The sequence below is a fragment of the Convolutriloba macropyga genome, chromosome 13, assembly GCF_964194025.1.
Source record: "Convolutriloba macropyga chromosome 13, txConMacr16.3, whole genome shotgun sequence".
Classification (NCBI taxonomy): domain Eukaryota; kingdom Metazoa; phylum Xenacoelomorpha; order Acoela; family Convolutidae; genus Convolutriloba; species Convolutriloba macropyga.
Window position 1 is genome coordinate 39,897,277 of NC_134480.1, and position 25,047 is coordinate 39,922,323.

Below are 25,047 nucleotides of genomic sequence, written 5' to 3' on the forward strand. Positions count from 1 at the left end.
GTAAAAATTCAAGCTCATTGAAATGATCGTTGGATAGAAGTAAAGTACTTTGAGTAGTTTTTTTATTCGATTAGGTTATTTGGTTGCTTAAATCTAACAAATTCTTTTATAAAATGCTACAATGTACCCAAGGTTGCTAACTCGACCCATTTGAGAAGATTTCAAAATATATATTTATTTATATTCATATATATATATATATATATATATATTTGTGTGTGTGTGTGTGTGTGTGTTTGTGTTTGTGTGCGTGCGTTTGTATGGGTGCTTTTGTGTGTGTGTATGTTTGGGTGTACCAAATGTTGAAAACTTTTAAAGCTGTCCAGAGAAATTCCAGAAAGATTGTATGTGCGATTTCTGCTCCTTTTGTTCAGTTTGGTCAGACAATTTTTGATTTGGAAAAGTTCAAGCTCATTGAAATGAATGTTGGCTAAAAATAAAATAATCTGATTACTTTTTTCGATTAAGTTATTTGGTTGCTTTTAAATTTTTGGGCATATATATTTTGATATCAATCATATTTCAAACAAATTCATTCGTAAAATGCTACAATGTGCCCCAAGGTTGTCTCTCTACGCGCATGAGAATGTAAAGTTTCTTTATATGGGTTTATTTCTCAAGTTTGAACTAACCCTGATGACATTTTTAATCAACGATTCAGCGCCTTGCAGATGTCGCGGCAAAATTAACTTACACTTCGTTTGCTATCGATTTTAACAAGCATGAATTTTAATACAATCAACAAATGGATGGAAAGCCCTACAGACATCATAGACACACTATAAATATATTAGACTTGTTTTAATACGCGCTTAATAATACAAACACATTTTTTTTCATTATTGTTTATTTCGCGTGTGCTGAGATCACCTATTGTATCTATAAGAATTAAAGATTAAATCTCATATAGTCGAATTTATTAAATGTCTTAGAGAGAACTCCGCCTTTTAATGGAAAAGTTGTTCAGGCGGGGATTCTGGTAGCTTAATTCCCGGGTTTTCATTTGGAAAAGTGAAGGGGGTGGGCAAATCAAGGTCGCGACCTTTCAGTTTGATTTAAGCAGTATAAAATTCAGGATGTAAAAAGTGACTGAAATGAAATTGTGTTTCAAATAAGCTAACATTGCTATGAGTTTGTGTTCTAAAAATATTTAAAAAACATGTGAGATTTAATTAAAAACTTGTGGGTATTGTGTTAAATAATAATGATTAATTCATAAAGACGGTCTTAGGATTATTAATAGTGACAAGGGTGAACACATGTATATATTATTTTAAATGTCAGCACAGTTCATTTTGTGTTATCTAGCCGTCACATTGAGTTCAAAACGGTCATTGAACAATTCTAAAAGTTACCCGCCTTGAGATTAGACGAAAATATTTTCAGATCCACCATCCAACCTAACCTACACGCAAAAGGAGTTTTGCCCCAACCCTGTCTTAGTTTGGGGTGACTCAATAATGCTCAAGGTTGTTTTTATCGTTCTATCAATTTTGGCCCGTAAATATGTACGCCGTAGAAGACGCTGAGTTTTATCACAAGAAAACCTGCCAAGAATTGAAACTTCTCAATGGATTTCTTCAGTTATTTTTACAGACAACGTCGAAAACATTTGCTTAATGTAGATGTTTTTAGGCAGAAAGAAAAATTCTCAGGAGTCCATTTTAAAACAAAAAGTTTATAGAAAAAAACCTGAGAGTTTGCTAAAAGAAAACTTAAAAAAATTAATAAGTAAGCCAAAAAAAAGTTAAATAGTGGTACTTTTTTATAGTAAAATCTTGAAGTGGACTTCAGTAAAACTTGAGTAGGTTTGTTCAGTCTGTTTGCTCCGTTGTTCTTGTGGGGATAATGAAAATGATTTTCCATAGGACACGGTATTCGAGATTTTTAGGCTTTTACTTGTTTTGAAGTCAAAATAAGCTACATTATCCCTGCTCATCTGTAAAACTTCAGTTGTTTCCAGAAACCTAGCATTTAACTGCATTTTTACTGAATTATTTGCCATTTATCAAATTTGTTTTGTATGGATATCAACGGAGAGTTTTGAAAGGGTGACGTCTCAACAAATATACGTACTGAAAAGGGAATTTTCTACGAAACCAATTGGTTGAGAAATTTGAAACAAACTCTATGCCTTCAGTTAGCCTAAATTCGACATAACCTAAATCGAGATTACAAATTTTACCGCATGGCCCTACTTCAGCGGCCCTATAGATTTTCACAACCAGCTCATCACCCGCCGACCGGGAGATCATGCAGTTTCCCAAAACTTTATTTTTTTCTCTTTCAGCACAACACGATTTCAAAGCAATTTTAGCTTCACACTCATATTCTATTTTTAAACATGGAGAATTTGTTGAGCGATCAGCCAATCAGAAATCAGTATTAAAATTTTGATTGGCCAGCATTAAAGTTTTTATATTTTGATAAAACTGTCATTCAGTAGAGTTTTTTTAGATCTTTAACGGTTCTTTGAGTTGCTGCTTGTCAACGTATTCTTTTATTCGTATACTTAACGTCTTGAATTTATGCTGAGCATTGTTTCAACATTTTTGTCAAGCTCAATATTGATTCAAAGAACGATTCATTGAATAAATTTTTGCGGATTGAGCCTTTTTTGACAAGTCTTAAAATATCAAACTTAGTGTTTAGTTTCAAAAACTCTCATAATAGGTTTTTAGTTGGTCATTTCGACGCTGTTTATTAGAGTGTCTATGCGTTTGAAGAAACGAAGTTTCAATTGTTTTAACAGTTGAAAAGATATGACTTTCGTTGCACTCATAGTCTTCGTCAGGTCATATTAAATTTCTCAGGTTCGTTTTTGTGAGTGACAAGATGATTTTTTGCATGTGATCATTGGGTGGGTTTTTATACAGCTTTGGAAATTTTCATGAAACATCAGTTTGTTGAAAAGTTAGTCAGAAAGATCGTAACAGCTCTAAATTACATCATTAAAGTTTGTAAAAGGAAATTTGTCAAAAATTTTCCGCTCATTAACTAATGTTGTTGTCTAACTAATAACTGAAGCCTTCAATTCAATTATTAAAGTTGCTGTTTCGTAAATAGTTTTACAATTAAGGTGCTAATAAAAGGTTATTTCTAGAATTTATCTTTTTTATGTTTCATTTGTCCTCGATAATCTTTGTGTACATGCCACAATTTCACTTTAAAACCGAAGAGACAGGGTCAAAGCATAGATGATTTTCAAAGTAAGTTGTGCGTCGTCAAGAAAAAAAAAGCTCGATTTGAAAACACCGAGAATTGCCCAGGATTTATATTAATATTGCTTTTGGAAAATTTTTTCTAGCTTAAAATGACTGATACTTTTTTTGTTGATATATGGTTCAAAAAATAGAATTGTTTTGGAGCTTAAAAACCGTTTTTTTTTCTGTTTTCAGCATCAAAAATTTTAGTTATCGTTTTTTTCTCTTCTTAACTATTTAAGTTTAGCCAGGGCAGATACTAGGTGGGTTTAATAGCCCCGTCTATTTGTCCTCTCCGAGATATCTTTTGTTATTATGATATATAATAATGTTGATAATAATCTAAGTAATTAAATTGTTTTAAATTGATTTATTTTATCATAAAAAGGAGAAATTTATTCTTTCTTTCTTTCTTTCTTTGTATGATGCTACATTTAACGTGTAATTTCTAGGGTAATTTTTCCACGCCTGTTGACTTTGATTTTTCGCAGATGGCTAGTCGCCACACTAAACCACAATGAAGATCTTTGAATTTCTTCTGGATGAACTGATTGATTTTTTCGAGGACCGTAAAAAGAAAAATGTAAAAAGCTACAACGAAAAGGGGGGTGTCCTCAACTATATCCATAACGCTGCTCGAATGTGGCCAGTTGCTAGCCATCCATTCATTTCGTCTGGGTCAGGCAGCTCTGAAGTCAAGTTCGGTACCCTGGGCTCAGAGTTTATTAGTGTGCTTTTCAGAGAAGATCTATCGAGTACGAATCACGGTAAAACTGCTCAACATATAAAAGATAAAGAAAATGCTATTTTTCGATTCAATTTACTTAAACATCATATTTGCATTTTTACAGATGTATGATGATTAATACACGGGTAGAAAAAAGCAAGCAAAAGTACACACAAACTTATCTATAGCACATTTTCTATTAAATAACTCTTCTTCAGTATTATTTTCGTCCAAAACTTTGTTAAAAATATTTTTTAATTGTGCTTCCCAACGCGGAAAATATTTTGGGCATGAAGAAAAACTGCAATGTATATGGCCATGAAAACTTGTATTTTTCTCTAAATATAGAATTTTAAAAACTTTCTAAGACGACCATAAAATGCAGTCATATAATCTTGACTCTCATAATCTTCAAGGCTGAAACGATTGAAAGCAAACTTTGAAAACCCTTTGAGCTCGAGGTGCATGAAAAACTAGTAATAATAGTAAAATAATTAGAACGGAGAGAAATTATAAGTCTGGATATTTTGAGATCCGATTATTCAAACAGAGATACCGATAATTTTAGCACATCAAAGCGAATTTCTTCAGCCCAAACAAGACATGGATTTAATTTGGGAAACTTTGGGCTTTATTACGACCCAAAAGGAGGCATTTCATGTTTTTGTGAACAAAATTGGAACGTGCATAATTTAGCCATAGTAAAATAACTTGTGAATTTTGTGCGATTACATGTGTTAAGTTTTACACCTTTCAGTTTAATACCAATATTTGAGATAATATCTCATTTATATGAGCGTTTTAATTCAATGTTAAATAGGGCAGTATTTTGGGTAGTATAATAAATTGAATGGTAAAACTATGAGTATTTTCTAAGGTTTCATTGCTCTACAAGCTTATGCCCCGCGGATCACCTGTTTATATATCATTAGCGATCAATGATGCTTTCCGCACTATTGAGAAGGCTTCAATAAACTACGCCCTGATTGTATAGCTACGCATTAAGTGCTAATTTTTGTCTATCAGAGATGCCGCTTTTTGCCCGCATGGTCAAATTGTAGGTATAACCCAGACAATAGGTAATCAGATGTATCAATTTTCGTTCTTAATTGTTAGAAGATTGAGAAGGAAAAACTTAATGTAAATTGTTCATAAAATAAACTTGAAATAGCTTAACATGAAACTGTACTTGTTCAACGTATAGCCTTCGTTACAGAGATGACGCTTTGAGGAAATTAAAAACAAAGAAAAATGTGTTATAAATAATGCCCACGTTCAAGAGTTTAAATTAAAATGGTTTAATGATTATTAAGCTTGACAGACTTGAGAAAAAATACTGGTTCAAAACCAGCGCAGGTGCATTCTTTCAGTAGTTGGTAGTCTGGTTAGATGTGTGCAGTTGGGAGAGTGATAACGCACGAAAAAAGTCTCAATTTTTTGAGTAACCTCACGATAGAAATCAGTGCAGGACTCAGTGAAAAAGTATCTCTATAGAGTAAATGTCACAACTGACAGTATTTTTACTTAGTTGAATTCCTTGCTATTATAAAAAAAACTATTGTTGCGGACTGTTTTCTTTATTATTAAGAAGATTATCGGAAAAGCTGTTTCGACTCGTCGTCGTCATATGATTATCTTCAGAAGAGGAGAGTTAACAGCGATCTGAGAATTAAAATCGAAAGTTTCACCTATAATAACAGGCATTGTTTACTACTTATTCACAAGGGATTTCAAGATAACAAAGAACTGCTAGGTTGCACAAGTAGGTAAAATATAAAAGTCGCAAATTTTTTAAATCAAAAAGAATCCGAAGTCATCAATCAATCAAAACAAATAAATAAATCAAGACAAATCAAGCTTGTGCTTGAACACTCCGAGATATGTGCTTGAGGATAAAACTCAATAAACTTTCATTTTTACAATGAAAGATTTTGACATTAGAGTTAACGTTATTCTTCTGTTGCCTTTCAGTCATTTCAAGTTTTTTTGAATTGTCCAGTCTGTAGTGATCATCTGTTGTAATAGTTTAGGATATTTTGGCTTCCTGTTTTTGTCTGTATAAACTTGTTTTACTTTCTTCCGGTGCAACATATAAGCCAAGTAGACAGGTGAAAACTGGTGATAAAACAAATCTTTGCTTCTGTATTTTAATTCGATCGGTTGCAAGTGGAGTACTGGGTTGTTGAATGACAAGGATGTGTGAAAATAGTTATTAGGCTTCATATGAAAAACTAAGTTTTGTTGAAGTTTTTCAGCAACTTTGATTGTAGACTCTTTCGATGTGAATGCTGTAATTAGTAAAACCATGTGGGTTGGATTCCGGAGAGTGTAGCTAACTTCTCTTAAACGCTCTTTGCCATATTTTTTCATCTCAAGATAACCGGACTACGTTCTGCTGATATCTCCATCATTTCATTTAATTTAATTTGCGTGCGGTGATATCCAAAAGAGTTCGTCTATTTGCAGTTATGTTGAAAAGAGACAAATAGGACAAATTATCTGTCAACCTTATCTGTCCATTCTGCTTCTCTCCTCTGCAGATGTTGATGTATCGTCTTTTTCTCTTTGTTGTCGCTTGGCATATTGTTGCAGGTGCTATTGCAACAGTTTTGCTTTTTGTTCTTGTTTGATCTATCAGTTTGTCAGTTTTGATTTTTGTTAAGTTTCGGTAACTGCCGAATGCATCGCGTATTATCAAAATCAACTTCAGAAAACACGCGTAAGACTAAGCAGTTTGTTTGCTCTAGTGAAACAGATACTCTGGATGTTTTTTTTTGTCGTTGCGTTAATGTGTTGACGTTTTAAATATTCTGTGGCACGATGGTATAAACGCTTTTATATGAAAGCAGCAAAACGAGTTTTTAACTTTTTGAAACAAAACTTCTTTGTTCTAAAAATAGAGGTGAAAAATTCGAATTTTTTCTCAATGATGTGAAATGTGTTTTAGTCCAAATTTTTGTTTATTCAAAATTTTGTTGGGTCTGATGAACTTTGCAGATAGTCATAGAACGTCAATTTATTACGGAAGATTAAATTCCATTTTGTTATTATCAATTTTTCAAACTGACGGTTACTAGTTGATCGTTTCTCAAACAAACAAACTCAATCCGAAGTTTTTTCTTCTTTTTGAAGTGCCATCTTAAGTAGAAAATATTTTACTGTAATTCTTGTGCTCTTTGTTGCTTTACATTTTTTTTTATCTCAATTCAAATATTTTAATATTTGATTTTTAATTTCGATTTGAACAATATTCGAGTGTTTTTTTATTTCAATGTGTGTATGTGTGTATGTGGATAAATACTATCTAATTCAGAGCTGAAAACAGTGTACACGCATCATCACAACTAAGAATCTTTTATTGAAGACTAATCTCATCTGGAAACATGGAATTGGAATTGTTTCAGCAAGTGGAAAGTGGAACAAATGGGTTTTTATCAGAAACGTGGACAGAGTTATATATATATATATATATATATATATAAGACACTAAGTATATAAATAAGATATTAGTTATGTATATAAATGATTAGTAGGTATTTTATGTATACAACCATATTAGAGTTATTTCGGATGGAGACGCATTCTTGTTAACTTTTTTCTCAATTCGAATTTCAAAATAACATTAAGCCTAGTTGGTTACTGAGAGATATTCGTCTGCAGACATTACTTTTCTGCAAATTATTCTTTTGTAACTGTTTATTTTCCTTTCTTTCTCCTTTTTTCCAAATCTCTACTCTTTTTATTCTGGTCTTTCGTTATTTTTGGTAATTGACTGCGCCTTTCTCAAAATACAGCTACTAGATTGAGTCATAGGAACATTAGGAATGGTATTGTGGAAAAAAATTTCAAAAATACTATCTGATTTTGTTAAAAATTACTTTCTTCCCAGTGTATCAATTTCAGAAGTTTGGTTGCTTTCAAGGTGCTTTCATAGTAAAAGATCACCAATGTTTCCTACCTATTCACTTTAAATTTCCAGATTACAATGAATTTCTGGGTTGCACAAGTGTGCAAAACATAAAACCCGCAAATTTTACATCTCAATATGAATCAGAAGTCATTGATTAATCAACACAAATAAGGAAATCAAGCTAAATCAAGCTTGTTCTTGAACAAGTATTAGGTTCAGATCCCTTAGATGACCTTTGTGATTGAGATGATTTTTACACATCTTGCCTGACAGCGTATTTCAACATAAACAGTTAAAAACAGTCTAATAAAAATTTTCTGCATTTCTGTATAAAAACAATGGTGACATAATTATTCTTGGTTGTCTATGTAGCCGGGCTAGCCCAGATCGTGACTAGGGTTATAAAATGATGATGGGTGTAGCCTGGGGATTGAGTGCCCGCCAACTCCCCAGTACGCTATGCTCCTCCCTCGGTGACAGATCCCGTGTCATTACATTGTAAATCATTTTGTCACCCGGAAAACGGAACTAAATCTTGAGTTCAAATCCTTGCAAACGCATTATTCTTGTAGGAAATCTTGATTGAGGTTTAATGCGATGAAATGAAAGCTTCACCGCCAAGATGGTCAAGTCTTGATGATCAAGTTTCTATGAGACGTACAAACATTCACCATTTTCAACACAGTTATCACTGAAACTTGAAGATTCGAATATAAAAATTTCGGTGAATGGCTGAGAAAAAATTTTAACCCCAAAGCGCTTAACGATGAATGAGGTGGAAGCGGAATGAGGTGGAAGCGGAGGTGGAGCTTAAGTAAGAATTGAGGTTTGAGAAATAATGATGAACGTCTGTAAGATTTGCGGTTTTTAGCGGTGAAATTCTTATTTCCGCCGCATTCATCGGAATTCCTATTAAAAAACTTTTGTATTCATGTTCAAATTTTTACCCTCACTGCCTGCTACCACATCCTCTTCCACTGCTCTACCAGTAACTTTCTTCTAAGAATTTTTTTTGAACTTTCAGTCCACTTTATGGAAAATATATATGTGGTGGATTTTTGTAAGATTAGCAATTTTTAGAGGTGAGTTTTTTTTTAAATCGCATAAGCTACCAACACTGCTACCAACAATTGGCGTTAAAAATAAAATTTCCGCTGCTAAAAATGATATCTAACAATAATCCAGCGCAAAAAAGGATTGCTGTTATTTTTTTACCGGTGAATTGACGTAAGATATGCGGTTTTTAGTTTTGAAAAATTTACTATTACCGGTTGCACTACATTCAGCGCTGTAAACCGCAACTCTTTCAACCGTTCACCGCATTCAGGGCCAGTCGTACATTTTCAGCATTTTTAGGGTTGAAATCTCCCCGGATTATTTACCGGTAAAAACTCGGCCCTGTTAGTTCTCAACACCCAATTGTTGAAATATCGACAAAATTTTGTTGATTTTTGTTAATAGATTTACGCCATACATGCACAAGTGTCTGAGTGTGAGCGAAGATCGGTATGGCTACCTAGTAATAACCACAACCCAAGATGATGGGAAGAAAAAGCGGGAAAAACTGGACAATTCTGCCCTTGTTTACTACAACGAAGTTAACCCTAAGTGCAAGGACTGTGTTTTCCAATATGGCCAATTGTGTCGGGACGAGTTGTGTAAGTTGGAGAACGCGGGTGCATTTGACCACGTGAAGAAAAAGTTCGAATCTGAAAAGAAAGGAAAAGCGAAACCGGCGAAGAAATGATTGTGTTGGTACAATAAGCGGGTGCTTTGATCAACGAACTTTTATCTATTTGAAGACACGGTAAACTAAAATGTGTTTTAATCAAGTTTATAATCAATTATTTCGATGGACAACGCAGCTAAAAATTTTTGTTTGTAGAAATTTTTCTCTTATTAGTGGTTCTATTACGTAGAGGAGCACTTATATATTAGACTACAATATGTTCGGTAAAAGGTAATAAATCAGCTCAGCTAGAGCACTAATTGCAGAGAATTTTACATTCAGTAATCAACCGTGCACGATTAGTTGAAATCTGCAGTCTCGTTTTCAAAATTCGGCTGAATATGTGAAACAGTTCGTGAAGTTTTGAATTTAGCCCCCCCCCCCCCCCCCCCCCCAATTGCAGAATATCGAATGTTCTGGCTTGCTTGTCTATCAGTTATCCTTATCAGTCTAGCTCACGCAAACCCATAGGAGCGCCTCAATAACTATATTCACCCTACTGTTGTCATCCATTTAAGTAGGAAATAAAAAATGCCACCCAAAGCGCTGTTACTCTATCTAATTTATCTGATCTAGGTTCAGAGCAACTGTTAACATTTTTAATCAACATTGATTGCACCAAATTTAGATTCTCTGAACTTAGATGCTTTTCAAAATTCAGGGTATCATTGTGTGGACTTATCAAGATATTCATTCACGTCATCTCAAAAATGGTAAACCATTACGCACTACCAGTTGAAAAAATTACTGAGCAAATCCAGGACAAATATACTGCGATATAATATTATGTTTCTTAGCTTGTTCATTAGAACAATTTAATACATGTTTCTTTCTTTGGAGGCCCAGCGACAACCCAAGGAACACATTCAGTACTGTGCAATTTTGACGGCACCGTTTTCACTAAAACTATTTAAAATTTGTTCATATTTTAAACTTATACAAAAGCTACCGGACAAAAGAGTAAACGCAGACTCAACTTATGCAATCAAAAACCAGTGAAATTATTGCAAGCCAAAAACCGTTTTCAAATCAAAAAGAATCAGACATGTGTGTTTTTTTAATTTGTGAATCCGAGTTTTAATTAATTCAAAATATAACAAAATGTCTTCTGCTGAAAAGATTAGCAAAGCAAACCTCTGTTTTTTGATAAGTTATATTACAGTTTGGTGCATCTTATGACGATTGAAGGATCAAGTGACGCCGATCTTCAAAAAAGAACACTTGAATTCCGAAGACTTATATAAACACCATGCCAATGGGAGCGCAGGGTAAATGAGAAGATTATTGCTTTTTTCTGCACAAAATAGTATTTTTTATTGCAAAAAAGTCTTTGCATGATAGGTTTCCATGACACAGGTTGTCATTAAGTTTTAAATTTCTTAAAGACAGTTTTCACGGTTTTAAAATTAGGATTGTTTCTGATTGTGATGATTGTTGCTGTTTGTTACTGATTAGATATGATGAAACCATTCCAAGACTCTATCGCTCTGGCAAAAAGAACATTTTTTAAAGTACTGCGATTTTTATGTGACGTTGAAGTTGAGGAAATTGGTTCGTGGAATTAGGATGCAAACAAAGTTCCCTGGGGGACACCTGGTAATTTTCAATGCAGCCAGACTCTGTGTTATTAACCAAAATTTTTGGTAGTTGTTATTGAGTAAATGCTTGTATCATTTGGAAAGCGCTCCTTTCAAAACTCAATAAGTTTAGCATCTGTTAAAGTTTATCATGTTTGATTGAGTCAAAGGCTTTAGATAGATTTGAATACGGATTACAATTTGAAACAAAATACTTTTAAACAATTTATGTGTGTTCAGTGTCTGTAAAAAAAGCGTCAAGTGTTGAAAAGGAGGTCTTGAAACCAAATTGCCTGGGTGATGGAATGCGGTTTTCATTCAGTGTAAATTTGTTTGGCTTATTATCAATTTCTCAAAAACTTTAGAGAGCGCGCTTGTAACAGAGTTTGGTCAGTAGTCTTATGGATTATCTCCATCTCCTTTCTAAAAACGGGGAAAACAAATGCTTGTTAAAGTTCCGATGGAAAAGTATTTGGTTCAATACACTTCTTAAAAAGCATAGTGAGATGTGCTGCTAGGAATTTTGCGCCATATTTCAGCACCCAGGCTAGAAATTTTTAAGGGCCAAGTTGTTTATCCGCCTGAAGTGTTCGAACATCACGATTTCCAAAATGGGAAAATGGGACCTGAAATTGAAGCGTTGAACAGGAAAATAACGGACACTGTAATTTTAGGAGAGAGAGAGAAATAAAAAAATAGAGTGAGTGAGTGAGTAGAAGCGTATAAATGAGAGAGAGAGAGAAAACAGTAAACTGGAGTGTAAAAAGACATCGATTTAAAAGAATTCAGGAAAATGATGAAATCGATGGCAAGAGTACGGCAGTTGTGGTCAGAGGACGAAATCATATATGAAAAAAATGTTCATCTAATGCTCTCAAGGACATTAATAAAAGGATTTTAGTTTGGTTGGTTTCCGTCTTTTAAGAAACTGGTGTGGCTCTGTTACAAATTAAAAAAAATTGCCTTGATGTTAACACGGATCCTAGAAAGTAAGCCTTTTTTGTCCACTGGAGTGTAAAAAGACTTCGATTTAAAAGAATTCTAGAAAATGATGAAATCGATGGCATGAGTACGGCATTTGTGGTCAGAGGACGAATTCATATATGAAAAAAATGTTCATCTAATGCTCTCAAGGACGTTAATAAAAGGATTTTAGTTTGATTGGTTTCCGGCTTTAAAGAAACTGGTGTGGTTCTGTTACCAATTAAAAAAATTGCCTTGATGTTAAAACGGATCCTAGAAAGTGAGCCTTTTTTGTCTAGTCAAGTTTGCTGATTAAGACAACCTTAAGTTTCCATACAAACATCCCTTCCATACAATTTTACCAGCTGATAGGATTTGGAGTTCGAAGATATTATTATCTGGTAACCTTTGCCAGGCTGATATCATTGAAAATATATCATTTTGATAATTTTCATGGATACCTTTCAATTTCTTCTTAAATATTTTGGGAAAAAAAGAAAACGTTCAATAAGTTTTGGGCTCAAAATGGTTTTTTTTTCAATCAATTTTGGCCGATCGATTTATTAATCGTGGAGAGTTGACAGTGATCAATAGAAATCCCTTCAGTCGTAAAGTTTCAGTTTATTTTTTTTGTTTTTTGAGGAGATATTGAGTATTAAAACTTGCGGAAGTTTTGAAATTTTCTCGTTCATTGTTATTTTTGAACAAATTTTCTTTTACGGAAAGAATTGGAACAATAGGGGACCCTCGTTAGACAAGCAGCAACATAAGTCCAGCTTTGTATTCAAAGTATTCGAAATGTATTGGCGCACTGTTTATGATTCAGTACCAATACAGACAGGTCCAGTTTGCTTTTTATTTTTTCGCAGGTCATAAGTTGATCGATTATTTATTTTTTATTCAAATATTTACGATTTTTTCGACTTTTGAAAACGATTGCTTTGAAAAAACTCAAAAGATTTTTAGCTTCGTACCTTTTTTGTTCAACTTGTTGTCAACTCCCATTAGGGACAGATCCCATCTGCTTCAATTAATATACAGTTGAATTTAGGTTTACCTGATTGTATTTTGATTGTATTTTGACTCAAGAGTTCTTAGGAATAGATATCGATTTTTTTGTTTTTATGTATTTTATTGTTTGTCTTGTCTCGTAGTCTCATTGATGCAGGTCTCATCGGTCCTGAATTTCTACATGGCATTATTTACTATCGCATTCTATCTCATTTTTGAGTTCGTAAGATTTATTTTACTCAAACACCAATTTTTTTCGAACACAATTTTTTTCGAACACTCAAAATTGCTGATGAGCGTGGTCGGAGCATGTGCAAACGCTCATTACTCAACCTCCTTGTTTAAACCATCATTCAATTATTACTTTCCCTTTTTCTCAATCTTTTAGCTCTCAGAAATAACAGATTGTGACATCTGATTATCTTCCTATCAACTTCCGTGTCAAACATTTTTGAACTTTCTCTGACTTTATCAGACCGAAAACCAACCAAATTGAGTTGAAAATTGACAGGTGTACATTATACAGATTATTGACCCCTTAAGTGTACCCTTTTGTTATTAAAATCCGTCCGGGTTCTCATTTTTTGGTGCCAAAAAAGACAAATTTGCGAGAACTCGGACGGAAATTTTGCATAGCTATGAAGCCAGTTAAAATTGTCCTTATGAAATTATTGGTTCTAATTTAAGATGCACGTCGAACTTCCAATTTTTTATAACTGTCAATCAACAGCAAAGCAGATCAGAAAGTTGTAAGTTTTCGATTTATTTCTATGAACTTATTTTCACTATTTTCGTTTTACTGATGAATAAATTATTTTAAACCTATACTAGCCTCATCATCGATTTACTTTCGCATATCTTCAAAATGCGATCAATTTAACCGAACATTTCCAAAGTGCCATGACGCAGAAGTGGAAAAAAAAGAAATTTCGAGGAAGAACTCTGAAATTTGAGACACCTAATAATTACAGAGGCGACAAAATAAGTTCGTCTGGTAATACTATACAGTCGCTCTTTTCAAAGAGAGTGTAATTTTAGAAAAAGCGATAATCCATCTTATCATCATTAATAGTTCATCGAACTTCAGAGCCTATTAGGCATAGACTCCATCATATTTTCATTTTGTTATCTAAAATTAAATTAGCATTGCAAGTTTGCATCTTTTGATCTACATCATAGATAAAAAAAAATCAGAAAGAAAATTCTAAAAAAGTGGTCGGGGTGGTCTTTTACAGCGCGCGAATCCAGAAAAATAAGTTGCAGAATTTTTTTCTGTAAAGATTAAAATGGATGGGGTCAAATTTGAATTTGCAAAAATTGTCAATTCTTTTTTGCAACACAAATTTTAACATATATTCGTCAAACCTTTACAGGAAAATCGAGCTCAAAAAACGAAAATTCCTAGATATCATTCTAAAATGTAATCACTAATTCAAATAGGAAAAAAATCAGAAAACAGATACCGAGGTTTTTACCGAATCTAAAACTGTAGCAAAAATCACTGGGTGAGTGAAATCAAACATTGAAAATGAGCAACAAAATTATCAGTATTACAAGAAACAATTTTCCTATAGTGTATTTCGCTGCAAAGGGTAGTGGATTTAAACTACGAATCTCTTATTATCAAAATCACATGAAAGATAACGGCCTTTTCATGTTACGCATCAATTATTGATACAGTTTATAAGGTTATAATACATCTTATTACAAACTTTGACTCAGCGGGACTGAAAAAGGACAAATATTTCAGAAAAATTTGGAGCATAAAGTTCTCGAGGCATGAAATATTGGTAGCCTCTGTTCAAACAACTCTTGTGCGAACTCTACCCTGATAAACTAATGAAAGTAACCCAGCGTGATTAAAATGGTAATAATGATAAGATTTAGGTTAACAGACGGCAGTAGCTTTGATTTGAATATTTTTGTTGTGGTCGCAAAATAGTTTGTAAACTTTTGGGGGGTGTCACATTGAGACCTAAGTAATGGTTGATCCGAAGGCAATTCAATTGGTGTCAAATATAATCTGGAGGTTTATATGACTTTGGTTCAGAAAAATTCAAAATTATACGAAGGTTTAACAAAACGTTAGAACGTTATAGATCGATCTACGCTCTAAGCTAACGGTGACGATATTTTGACTGAGAATCTGAATTCATTAAAAATGAGAAAATTTGTTCCAGAGATCGAAATTTCCAAACTACCTCAAAACACTCACAGAAAACACTTAAAGTCTAAAATGAACGATGAAAGGATGGTACAGAATCACAAAACCAAAAGTGAAAACAAACAATCCACATATTATCTGGAGATTGCAGCTCAACAGTAACATTTCAGCCCGTTAAATTGCACAAAAAACGGGCCGGGAAAATCAACAAAAAATGAACATCAGAAACAACTCACATAACTTGTAAAGGAAAAAAACATTTCAGAAATCATGAAACTATCAGGCCAGGAGTTCTACAGACAAAAGGCAAAGTTTATGGACAATGAGAATTTTTTTTAAAAAAATTGCAATAATTGAAAGATTCAGCAATATTTTCACAAAATGTTATTAGTAGCATATTTTATTTCAGAAAAAAAGAGATCTTTTCCTATTGAGGAAGTTAATACACTAGTGGATTAAGTTCCAAACGCGATTAAAGGGACTGCTATGTTGAGAAAACCGCTACTATTTTTTTAAAAAATGACGTCTCATAACAAAACAAAACCGACAAATGTATTGGGGAAACATCATGGATACTTGAGAAAAAAAATGGAAAGCTCAAGAGATCTTTTTATTGAAATCTGCAATTTTCCAGCAGAATTGCTTATAATTCTAATCAGTGTCTCGAAGTTAGGATGTGATATTATTAAAAGAAATGCATTTTGGACAGATAATTTTCTCCTGGTGTGTTTGGAGCAATATTGCTCTGGTCAGAAGAAATTGCAGAACAGATCAACTGATCAAATTGAAAGAAAATAACCGTTCCTTACAACAAAAAGCTTTGTGAAATTGAAATAAACTTCCTCTTAAAATACCGAAGGTAAAATCACAAAAAAATTGGGAAAATGTTAGAATAGCGTTTGCTTCAGCATATCAAATTTGTACCATTCGATGGAAGCAATAACAGCTTCAACTTTTTTATGTTTAGCAGAAAAAGGAACCTTCTATTTTTATTTCAAGTTTTATACTGCAAAATAAAATTTACATACTATAACGGACTTGAAAGTTTTAAGCGAGTGGTCATGAAAATAGCAAATAAATAAACCCAAGAAGGTTGTGATTTTTATTTTGTTACTTTTTTTAAATATATTGATAGTTAAAATTTAAATGTCTCATAACGGTATTCTAAATTTTTGAGAAAAATTTCAGTGAGTTGTGCTGAAGCTGTTGTCAATCAATTTTCTCGAGGTTTGTCAGAAATGCAGAACCACATCTTGAAGACTTTGCGTTGGCTTGCAAAATGTGAAATTTTGTTTTTGAGATCTTACTAGTGAATGAATTTTCAAAAGTTTGAAGGCAATCAACATTAACAATGAGAAGAAATTTTAAATGATCATAATCAAGGCTCTTTCGGAAACATTAACTTCAATTTTAATCATCATACGTTATCATATACTCAGTTCGGTAATGATCTTACGCAAAAAACCTAACATACACAGAATAAATTAGTCTTAATAAATAAATCATGTTTAATGAATAAATTAGTCTTGGTTTTGAAAAACTTAATTGATAATTCCTACTTATGAGTATGAGGTAAGGAGCAGAGGAACGTAGTAGGGGTCCAGGGTACTCCAGGACCCGATGATTGGATCGTTTGCGTTTGTGCATGTCAGGTGCACCCCCAATATAAGGTGCTATATTATCGCAATGACAATTTAATATGTAACTTCGTGCTCCACTACTGGGTTGTCCGTAAGCTACTGATAAGGCTGGGAGGAGCACATATGGAAAATATCCGTACAATCTGACGCTAGTGTAAAAAACGGATGCGAAAAAATATAAATTTGATAAATCACAACATCGATCCGATTGACAAAAATACTCTCTAATCTACTAGACTCTGCAGGGTAGTTTCGGCAAACCAATAAAAAAGTAAAAATACCAGTCACCAGAAAACTACATCCTACAAATTAGGAACGAAACACTAAACTGATTCCAATTTTTCCGCTGCGAACAAAAAGAAAGAGAAACACTCGAATTATTTCATTCAAGAATTAAACAACAAGCAGCATTGAGTAATTGAGAGCAGTTCGAAAAAAGCTTAGTGGAACGGTTTTATGTGCATGGCTACAAATCCAAATACTATCTGGAGATTGCAGCTCAACAGTAACATTACAGCCCATTACATTGCACAAAAAAACAGGCCGGGAAATCAACAAAAAATGAACATCAGAAACAACTCACATAACTTGTAAAGGAAAAAAACATTTCAGAAATCATGAAAAAAATATCAGGCCAGGAGATCTACAGACAAAAGGCAAAGTTTATGGACGATGAGAATTTTTTAAAAAAAACTGTAATAATCGAAAGACTCAGCAATATTTTCACAAATGGTTATCAGCAACCTACAAACCGCTACTATTTTTTCAAATGACTTCTAATAACAAAACAAAACCTACAAATGTATTGGGAAAAAAATGGAAAAAAAATGGAAAGCTCAAGAGATCTTTTTATTGAAATCGGCCATTTTTCAGCAGAATTGCTTTTAATTCTAATCAGTGTCTCGAAGTTAAGAATTGATATTTTAAAAAATGTGCATTTTGGAAAGATAATTTTCTCCTGGTGTGTTTGGGGCGATATTGTTCTGGTCAGAAAAAATTGCAGAACAGATCAATTGATCAAATTGAAAGCAGGTAACCGTTCCCTACAACAAAAAATTTGTCAAAAAGAAAAAAAACTTTTTAAAATACAGAAGGTAAATCACAAAAAATTTGAGAAAATGTTAGATTAGCATTTGCATCAGCATATCAAATTTGTACCATTTGAAGGAAACTTTAACTACTTCAATTTTTTTTGTTTAGCAGAAAAATGAGCCGTTTATTTTGATTTTAAATTTTGTTCTGGAGAATTAAATTTACATACTATACCGGAATTGCAAACTTTAAGCGACTGGTCATGAAACTAAGTTAATTGTCAACTCAAATAAATAAACCCGGGAAGGTTGTGATTTCTATTTTCTTACAACTTTTAAATATATTGATAGATAAAATTTAAATGTCTCATAACGGTATTCTAAATTTTTGAGAAAAATTTCCGTGAGTTGTGCTGAAGCTGTTGTCAATCAATTTTCTCGAGGTTTGTCAGAAATGCAGAACCACATCTTGAAGACTTTGCGTTGGCTTGCAAAATGTGAAAAAGTTTTTTTTGAGATCTTACTAGTGAATGAATTTTCAAAAGTTTGAAGGCAATCAACATTAACCATGAGAAGAAATTTTAAATTATCGTAATCAAGGCTCTTTCGGAAACATTAACCTCAAGTTTAATCATCTTACATTACAATATACTCGGTTTAATAATGATCATACGCAAAATACTCAACATACAACAGAATAAATTTGTCTTAATATAAATAAATTAGGTTTAATGAATTAATTAGTCTTGGTTTTGAAAATCTTAAATAGATAAATTCTAATTGTGCGCTTGAGGTAACGAACAGAGGGGCCATAGTAGGGGTCCAGGGTTATCCAGGCCCGACTATTGGACTTTTTGCGTTTGTGCATGTCAGGTGCACCCTCAATAGAAGGTGCTATATTATCGCATGATAATTTAATATGTAACTTCCTGGTCCATTACTGGGGTGTCTGTAACCCGGGGAGGGAGGAGGGGGGGCACATGTGAAAGAGATCCCTACAATCTTACGCTAGTGTAAAAAAACGGATGCGAAAAAATATAAATTTGATAAATCACAACATCGATCCGATTGACAAAAATACTCTCTAATCTACTAGACTATGCGGGATAGTTTCGGAAGACCAATACAAATGTAAAAATACCAGTTACCAAAGTCAGCGACAGACAGTACACGAAAAAACCCAGTTTGTCAACCCCGGCTGCGATTACTTGCCAGCGTTGCAGTAGACGATCCGGTTCCGGGTTGAGAACGTTGTCAATTTTGGTCAGAACCCTCTCTAACATCGCCTCCGTCGTGGAACCAAGAATCGAGTCTCGTCGTGTTGCGTTTTGATAGTGAACTGGAGGGGAATCGAGTGAGGAGATATTTGGTTTGAAATCAATTCGTTCTTCGTCAAAAACCGAGTTGTAGTCGTCAACATGATTGTTCTCGTAATTGCTTTTATGAGCGTTCGGCGAATTTGCAGTCGAGTTATTGAGTTGACGAATGCCGTTATTGATTGCGTAATAGAGTCGGGTATTTCCTGCGTTCGCCACATATTTGCAGTTTTCTTTGTAATGATTATTAACCAAAGTGAACGATTGAAGATTTTCATCCAAATTAAACCCATGCTCTTTATCTTTCTTTTTGGTTTTGTTCAACTCGGCCACGCATTTGCACGTAGCCTCGCAACAGCACGTTAAAAACCAGAAATTTTTGCATCGACCTAATTTCTCGAACCAGTTTAAGATAAATGAGCAGTTTGAGTCCTCTGGCTTTATAGTCTGGATTAGTTTGTAATGGAAGGAAAGAGTGAAAACTGTTGGAAAGACTGAAAATGCCAGCATAAAACTGATGAGCATGTAAAAGCGGGCAATTAATGGAAAGGTGTCGGCCGAAGGGGGCAAATGTTCAGCTACTATAACTTGATTGACGTAAAGGGATAGAAAAAGGGTAATGGAAAACCCCAATTTCTCCCCGGAAGCATTTGGAATTAGGTAAATAACAGCCCCAAGCCAGCTAATTACGAATGAGGGTACCACTAAAAGATTGACATAAAAGCTGGGCTTTCTTTTCATAACTACATCGTACACAATGAATGGGTAGCTGATTTTTTCGCCCGGGTAGTACGGGTGAGGTGCGGTCATTTCGTTTGGGTAAAACGTCCCTATGACGTCAGTTATGGTCCACTCAATGTTGCTAACCGGTTCCTCCATTCCAGAGTTATACTGTGAAAGTGTGAAATTGATCAACTTGTTATGGTAAGTCCAGGATGACATTCGAATGGAACATTTTTGATGGTCAAATGGGAAGTAAGTGACGTCAGTTCGACACTTTGAAAGGACGACCATCGGAATAGCCCAGTAAAGAAGGCCGAAATAGCTGGCAACAACGTAGTTCTGGTAGTCTAATTGGTGCACGTGACTCTGTCCAAAACTGTTTTCCAGAAGTAAGTCTGGAACCCACAGTTTGTTAGGATGAAGTCGGATCTGAAACAAAAAAATAGAAACGAGCGTAAATGATTCACAGATAAAACACTGACTTCCAGAATTTATGTGAAGTTAAATGGCACAGCGGGAAGAAATTTATGACCATAATTAAGCCACCCGGACCTGAGTCTCATGATATTTCAGTACTGAATCATAAAAATTTCATTTATGGCGCTTGCAGGCAAATGGCGCTTGCACTATGGAGAATTCGCACTACAAAAATATGATTTGGGACCTGAACAGAACCAGGATCCGGAAAAAAATTATAATGTTTATTCAATCATTCAGAGCTCAAATCCCACGACTGCTTGCTCTGGGAAGCAAAAAAGAGCTTTAGGAATTACTGTTTGAGGATTTGATTTGAGGATTTGAAAAAAATATATCTCTACACTCGACTAAAGAAGGTTGTTGTCATATGATGGAACCAGCTTGAAATGATAGCTCAATTTAAGAAGCCATAGTCTGGACCAATTGGCTCAGTGAGAATGTGAGGTCGCACCCAAATAAAGAACCAACTTTTACTTTCAATATAACATAACAAAACCAAAGTTGGATCAGTCCGATCGTGTAGGTTCAGGTTCATTAGTAACTTGATTTCTTTTTATAATTGTAAAAGACAACTTAATCGCCATTTCAAACTTTTCAATCGATGTGGGCTTGGCTTCAGCATCAAGCTAAGTTTAAATTCTAGTTTTGTGATGAGAGAGGGCATATAAGACAAATCTCAAGTCATTAATCCTGGTATTAGAGTGATTCAGTTAAAAGAAACGACGTTAAAAAGAGCCGAAAATGACGTGATCCGTGACACAGTAAGTTGTTTTTAATTACCCTAAATTAATAGTTAAATATTACGGAAAGTATGTACTTGGATAACTTGATTTCATGTCCGGATGCCATTATTCCATATCAACTCCCTTGAGCCACTGAGGCATCACCGCGGCCCCTGATAATTACAGTATTATTAAATATTTAATCTCTTCACACAGATCAATAAAAGAAATTCAATTATGAAAAACTGGGTTATAATTGCTTTGACATTTTCTAGTCTTCTGTGTGGAGTTAAAATTAATTGACTTCATTAACTAATCGTTTGTTAATATTATAGTTACTTTTCTATCCTACTCTTTTTGATGTCACATCAGAGTACGTTAGACCACTTAACAAAATAGGAAACATGCCCATTGGCCGCAAGCTTTCAGCAAAACAAAGTGAAAATTACAAAATTCAGGATTGAATAAATCAAAAATGTTAATAGAGGTTTCAAATTAATTATGTTCGGCCATGATAAATTGCTCGGTTGTCATAGATTTACATCAAATTCCACATGCAGGTGAAGCCTGGCCAAGTTAGTTTATTTTTGGCCAATTAATATTTGTTTTACAACTGATGGACGCTTTGTAAGTTCTTGGCTTGTATTACACGCACGGGTTATTATAATGAAAGGTGGTTTTCAAAGTAGTTATTCTTGTTTATTTTTCCGCCAAAAGTGTGTTCGATTATTTGTATGTAGGCCAATTGATAGTCCAAAACTCAAATATACAGACAAATTTCGGTTTGTTTCGTTGGCTTTTTCTAAATAATGGGACTTTGTGCTTTTTGAGAATTAAGGAAGTTACAATTTAGTGTAATAAAAATAGTAATTGAATAAGAACTTTTATTGTATATGATATAATGTACATAAGTAATTCAGGTCCTTCATTGTTATGTTGAGTTGCAGTTCTGATTTGATGGAAAATAGTTCACAACAACTTAAACTCAAGCGGCATTGGACGCAAAGTTCCATAATCTTTTGTTAAAAGTGATGAAATCGTTGCAAGTGAATCTGTCTCATAGGCTAACTTTTCATATGTCATGCTTCTTTGATCTGCCTGTTACTTTTCAAAAAATTTCCCTTAACTTCTTTCTAACTGCAAAATATAAATAGCAGAGAGTTGAAACATGGAAGGAAATTTTTACACACGTTTAAAAATAAACAAAAAATTACGGAGAAGGACATAATAAGTAATCTAGGTTCGAATCTCACTTTCATATAAATAATCCTCGAACTTTATAGGCGAAATGTGTTATAGCGCTCAATTAAATAGCCTTAAAATCAACAAATTATATGAGCAAAAAGAATGAACCGAATTGGAATATATTTGCAGAGATTCAGCACTGATTTTCATGGTTTCTTGGGAAACAAAATTATGGAAAACAAAATTATGTTGAGTACTCGTGGAGTGCTTAAGAAGATGGGGGAGGGGGATGGGAATAATCATATTATTATTAAGCAAAAGAAGGAGGGAAAAAACGATTCATTGCAGTAGGACTTGACAAAACCTCGAATATTGATAAAAATAAATCATATAGGGTCCCAAACTTGCTCAAAAAGATCTTGCCACTGTCACTGGAGTCCGAAATTTAGATTTTATTCTTCATTGACCTTAAACAATGTTGAATCAATAAAAAACCTCATTGTTGGTTTAAATAGTGACCGTCTGATAACGTTTTTTAACAAGTGCCTTATTCTCCAGACAATGAAACTAATACAGAATATTCATTTTCCGTTCCAGTAAGTGCAATGGTTGTATTACTCCTTATGGCAATATATACTGTAAAAAAGGGCAAAATATATACGATAGGTTGAATTACCAATTGTGTAAGTTAGTTAGTAGATAAAAATATTTAAAATGAACTCTTCTTTTCTATGATCTTATGCTCAAGAAATTTCATGGAATATTAAGAAGCAGATTTTTTTGTTAGAATGTTAAAAAATCTATTTTGACAATCATTTGTTTCATCAACTCATGCTGATTAGCCCAATTAAAATCTAGACTCGAATACCCAGTTTGCTCATCATACACAAATCTTAGTAATCATACTAGGTCATATATGATTTGTATGATTTCTTAGTAGTCATACAAAGATAATATATGATTTCGTAGAAATCATACAGGGATCATACAAAAAAATTCAAAGCCTAAAAACTGTATATCTTTCATTTTCTTTTGATGTTGAAAGAGTTTCCTGGAAATCATGCGAGGTCATATATGATACATAAAACATTGATTGGTTCCACAAACTCCGGTTAATGTAGTCAGAGGACATACTAAATTATTATATCGTATTTGGATTCCACATTAGATTCTTTGTGTGGGCGAAAAGAATAATTTTCCAACTTAAAAATATTCCTAAAAGGAAATTGAGATTAACTTCAAAAATTTTCTCCATTTTTTTTATTAACGAGCATTTGTAGGTATAAGCTGGCTTCAGAGAATATCAGAACCTTATTTATCTGTTCGAACTTAATCTTTAATTGCGTGCCCAACTTTGCAATTGATATTGTACGTTTGGGTCTTTTGGCGGATCACAAAGTGATGCCGGGGAATCACATCAGTGTGTCCCCGCCGAATGAAATTTTTAAAAGACATAAATGGTTAAAAATTTAGAAAAATAGATGTATGATTCTTGGTAGTCATACTAGGATCATATATGATTTCTTTGTAGTCATACAAGGTTCATATATAATTTCCTTGTAGTCATATATGATTTCTTAGTAGTCATACAAGGACCGTACTAGGAAATACGTTATGATTTGTACGATATCATATATGATCCTTGTATGACTACTAAGAAGTGGTGGCCCGGGTAGCAATTGGAGTTTAATGGTTCGAGTTACAGAGCTCAAGCATAGAAAAAAGCTTTGTAGATTAATACTGTCAACGCTATTTCTTCTGGTTTTTTATTTAAATTTTATCAGTTAAGCAACGGAAAAAAATGAAATAGCGGAAATTGTTTTTTGCCTTTTGGGGTCCCAATCCAATGTATGTTGTTTTTATATATATAAATCTTTCTGTCTTTTTTGTCAGATAAGGCGACTACTTTTTGACAAATTTTTATCCCCTTATTAATGGATTTACAACAATTTGCCGATTAAAACGTTTCAACTTTTTTCTCCGTCTATAAGGCTTTTAACTAGGATTATGGAACCGTAAAAATGGCTGGGCTCATTTTTGCAAAGTTTTGTATTTTAAATTTAGCAAATTATTTTCATTCATAATTTCCTGGTACATTGAAAAAAAAAATTTTCAATATTTAAATATCAGCGCACTTTCTATACACTCAACGCTGTTCCAATTTGAACTAGACAGGTATACCAGTACAGGAACCTGTCAAACGTCAAAGGTTCCGAAAACTTCAAGTGACATGCATTGCCACAGTTTGGAAACACAGTTTTGGATTATTAAAAACCTGCGCACCTTTGCACGTGTCAGAATTATAAGGCTTCCAATTAACGATCAGACCGTGAAATGTACAGCTATGCAATTATTTAAGATCCATTCAAGGACTACCCCGCCAATTAAAACCAGGAAAACAAAAACACTTTGGTGACGCAATTCAATCATACCCAGACTTTAAATCCCTTGAGAACCTAAATGAACATTGAAATTTTTGTGAATTTCCCGACTTCAAAGAAATGCACAATTTTTGGGATTTTCGAATTCCATGTACTATTTTTTATAGCCCTTATTAGGAAAATAACCTCCCCTTTTTTTAGTCCGAACTCTCCGTTTTTTGGAGCCGCTGGTTTGTTGACGGCTCATTAAATTCACAGATAACAATTTTTGCACCGGTTACTGCCCAT

General features: G+C 33.7%; 2 protein-coding genes across 3 annotated transcripts in view; one reads left to right on the plus strand and one right to left on the minus strand.

Moving 5' to 3' along the window:
• The window catches only part of LOC142351483 (uncharacterized), a 43,235-nt gene extending 33,507 nt beyond the window's left edge, over positions 1 to 9,728 (plus strand). For both annotated transcript variants that reach the window (XM_075403522.1, XM_075403523.1), the window contains exon 6: positions 9,302 to 9,728. In XM_075403522.1, coding sequence (XP_075259637.1) covers positions 9,302 to 9,587 — 286 coding nt within the window. In that variant the 3' untranslated portion in view covers positions 9,588 to 9,728. The remainder of the gene's footprint in view (positions 1 to 9,301) is intronic.
• A 9,251-nt stretch (positions 9,729 to 18,979) lies between these two features.
• Positions 18,980 to 25,047, minus strand: part of LOC142351722 (neuronal acetylcholine receptor subunit alpha-7-like) — a gene marked incomplete at its 5' end in the record, with an annotated part of 49,968 nt that continues 43,900 nt past the window's right edge. Inside the window, one exon of the mRNA XM_075403867.1 lies at positions 18,980 to 20,423. Coding sequence (XP_075259982.1) covers positions 19,053 to 20,423 — 1,371 coding nt within the window. The remainder of the gene's footprint in view (positions 20,424 to 25,047) is intronic.